The sequence below is a fragment of the Glycine max genome, chromosome 14 (genome assembly GCF_000004515.6).
Source record: "Glycine max cultivar Williams 82 chromosome 14, Glycine_max_v4.0, whole genome shotgun sequence".
Taxonomy (NCBI): Eukaryota; Viridiplantae; Streptophyta; class Magnoliopsida; order Fabales; family Fabaceae; genus Glycine; species Glycine max.
Genome location: NC_038250.2, coordinates 34,835,191 through 34,838,201, shown reverse-complemented (window position 1 = coordinate 34,838,201; position 3,011 = coordinate 34,835,191). Strand labels below are relative to the sequence as shown.

The window sequence follows — 3,011 nt, the reverse complement described above, 5'->3', positions numbered from 1 at the left end:
AAGGTGCCGCCAAGACGTTCAAGGGCATGGGCGGAGCATTGACATTGTCGGCGAATGCCTGGCACTTGTGGCACTTTCTCATATGGATACAACAATCATTTTCCATGGTGAGGTAGTAATACCCTACCCTCAGAATCTTCCAGGCCTTGGCATGTCCGTTGGCGTGTGTTCCAAAGGACCCCTCATGAACTTCCCCTAGCATCTGCTCAGCTTTCCTGGCGTCCACACATCGGATCAAAATCATATCATGGTTCCTTTTGTACAGGATATCTCCACTCAAGAAGAAACCGGCTGCCAATCTTCGCAACATCCTCTTTCCATTGTTAGAAGCCTCCTGTGGGTACTCTTTGTCTTCGATGTATCGCTTGATATCGAAGTACCATGGTTTACCATCTTGTTCCTCTTCTATTAAGCAGCAATGCATGGGCTTGCTGCGACATATGAATTCAATGTATGACAAGTCCCTATGCGGGGTTAGCTAGAACATAGATGCTAGAGTGGCAAGCACATCGGCCATTTGATTCTCCTCTCTGGGAATATGGCGGAAGGATATGTCATCGAAGAACTCTGTCAGTTTCTTGATGTAAACCCGGTAGGGTATCAACTTATGATCCCTAGTCTCCCATTCTCCTCTCACTTGGTGGATCACCAAGGCTAAGTCTCCATATACTTTGAGCAATTTGACCTTGAAGTCAATTGCTACTTGGATCCCAAGGGCGGATGCCTCATACTTGGCCATGTTGTTCGTGCAGTCAAAGCCCAATCTTGCCGTGAAGGGTATGCATTGATCGTTGGGAGTAAGCAAAACCACCCCAACTCCATGGCCTAGTGCATTGGACGTGCCATCGAACCACACTATCCATTTGTCCCTATCCTCATCTTCCACCTCCTCTTCGAACAAGGCCATGATGTCCTCATCTGGGAATTCTAGGTGCATAGGTTGGTAGTCATTGATGGGTTGCTGAGCCAGGTAATCTACCAAGGCACTTCCTTTTATCGCCTTTTGAGTGACATAAACAATGTCGAATTCTGATAGCAGAACCTGCCACCGAGCGATCTGTCCGGTGAGAGCGGGCTTTTCAAATATGTACTTGACTGGGTCCATCTTGGATACCAACCAAGTGGTGTAGCTCAACATGTATTGCCTTAGACGATGGGCTGCCCACAGCAAGGCATAGCATGTCCTTTCAAGCGAAGAGTAGTTCATCTCACAGGTCATGAACTTCTTGCTTAAGTAATAGATGACCTGTTCCCCCTTCCTAGACTCGTCGTGCTGCCCAACATACACCCCGTCAACTCATCCAACACAATCATATATAGGATGAGGGGTCTTCCAGGCACTGGTGGCACAAGTACAGGAGGATTCATAAGGCATCACTTGATCCTTCCAAACGCCACTTGGCAGTCGTCATTCCATTGGACAGACTGGTTCTTGTGCAATAACTTGAAGAGAGGCTCACAAGTAGTGGTTAGCTACAATATGAACCTCGCTATATAATTCAGGCGTCCTAAGAAACCTCAGACTTGCTTCTCGGTGCGTGGCTCGAGCATTTCAAGGATGGCTTTTACTTTGTCCGGGTCCACCTCTATCCTTTTATGGCTTACGATAAAATCGAGCAATTTTCCCGACTTGACCCCAAAAGTACACTTGACGGGATTCAATCTTAGTCGATACTTATGCAGCCTCTCAAAAAACTTCTGCAAGTTGACAAGGTGTTCCGCCTCAGTTTTAGACTTGGCAATCATATCATCCACATAGACTTCAATTTCTTTGTTCATCATGTCGTGGAATAATGCTACCATAGCCCATTGGTAGGTTGCCTTAGTGTTCTTAAGCCCAAAGGACATCACTGTGTTGTAGAACATTCCCGACAGGGTGACGATGACGAAGGTCATCTTTTCCATGTCCTCCGGTGCCATCTTTATTTGGTTGTAGCCCGAGAACCCGTCCATGAAAGAAAACAAAGAAAAATTGGTTGTGTTATCTACAAGGACATCGATGTGAGGTAAAGGAAAGTTATCCTTTGGACTAGCTCGGTTTAGATCCCGATAGTCCATGCACATTCACACTTTCCCATCTTTCTCATGGACTGGCACAATGTTGGCAACCCATTCCGGGTATCGAACCACTGCCAAGAAGCCAGCATCAAATTGCTTTTTCACATCTTCTTTTATCTTTAAGGACATCTCGGGCTGCATCCTTCTTAGTTTTTGTTTCACTGGGAGCAACTGGGATTCAAAGGAAACCTATGCTGCACAATGTGGGGGTTCAATCCAGGCATATCTTGGTAAGACCAAGCGAAGATGTCTTGGTAGTCTCGTAGCAGAGCCACCAATTCATCTCAGATATGTGTGGTCATGCATGTGCCAACCTTTACCTCTTTCTTTACCTCGCCAACACCCAAGTTTACGATTTTCGTCTCTTCTTGGTGTGACTTCATTTCTTGGTCTTCCTGTTCGACCATTCTTCTTAGTTCTGGGGGAAGCCCCCAATCCTCAACTTCTTCATCCTTAGCTTGGTTTACTAGTTGCTCAAAATCGACATCTGGGTCCTTGGTATTAGTACCTTCACAGGACTCATCGTCGGATCTGTACCGTTTAATCGCAACAAAAATAAACATGCAGACAAATGAGAATGAATGAAAGTGCAAGAACAAATGAAGAAAGGTTGTATTTATATATATTCGATAGCAAAAGACAAGCCTAAACAGGGAGAAAACCATAAAGCCTAGGCCCAGCTATAGGGTTAGTACTAACAAATTACATTATGTTTGCCACAGAAATTTTGGTTGTTCGATAATCTGCCAGTTTCCCAACTCGAACTAAGGAGGGCATGGCCACACCCAGTTTGATTGCTCTTGAGGGACTTCATCATGGATCATGGCAACCTGCCCTTCACACATCCAACCTGCGTGATATGCCATTATTTTCTCCTATTTCTTAACCTTTTTATCACCATTTTAATTATATATTAGCCTTAATTATGCAATTTTATCATTTGGGCCTACTTG

At 45.0% G+C, this 3,011-nt stretch overlaps 1 protein-coding gene across 1 annotated transcript; it reads right to left on the bottom strand.

Moving 5' to 3' along the window:
- Window positions 1-478: 478 nt before the first annotated feature.
- Window positions 479-1,920, bottom strand: LOC102659689 (uncharacterized). Its single transcript, XM_006596747.1, has 2 exons — window positions 1,801-1,920; window positions 479-1,273 (listed from the first exon to the last, which is right to left on the bottom strand). The coding sequence occupies exons 1-2, from the start codon at window positions 1,918-1,920 to the stop codon at window positions 479-481; spliced, it is 915 nt and encodes a 304-aa protein (XP_006596810.1).
- Window positions 1,921-3,011: the final 1,091 nt, after the last annotated feature.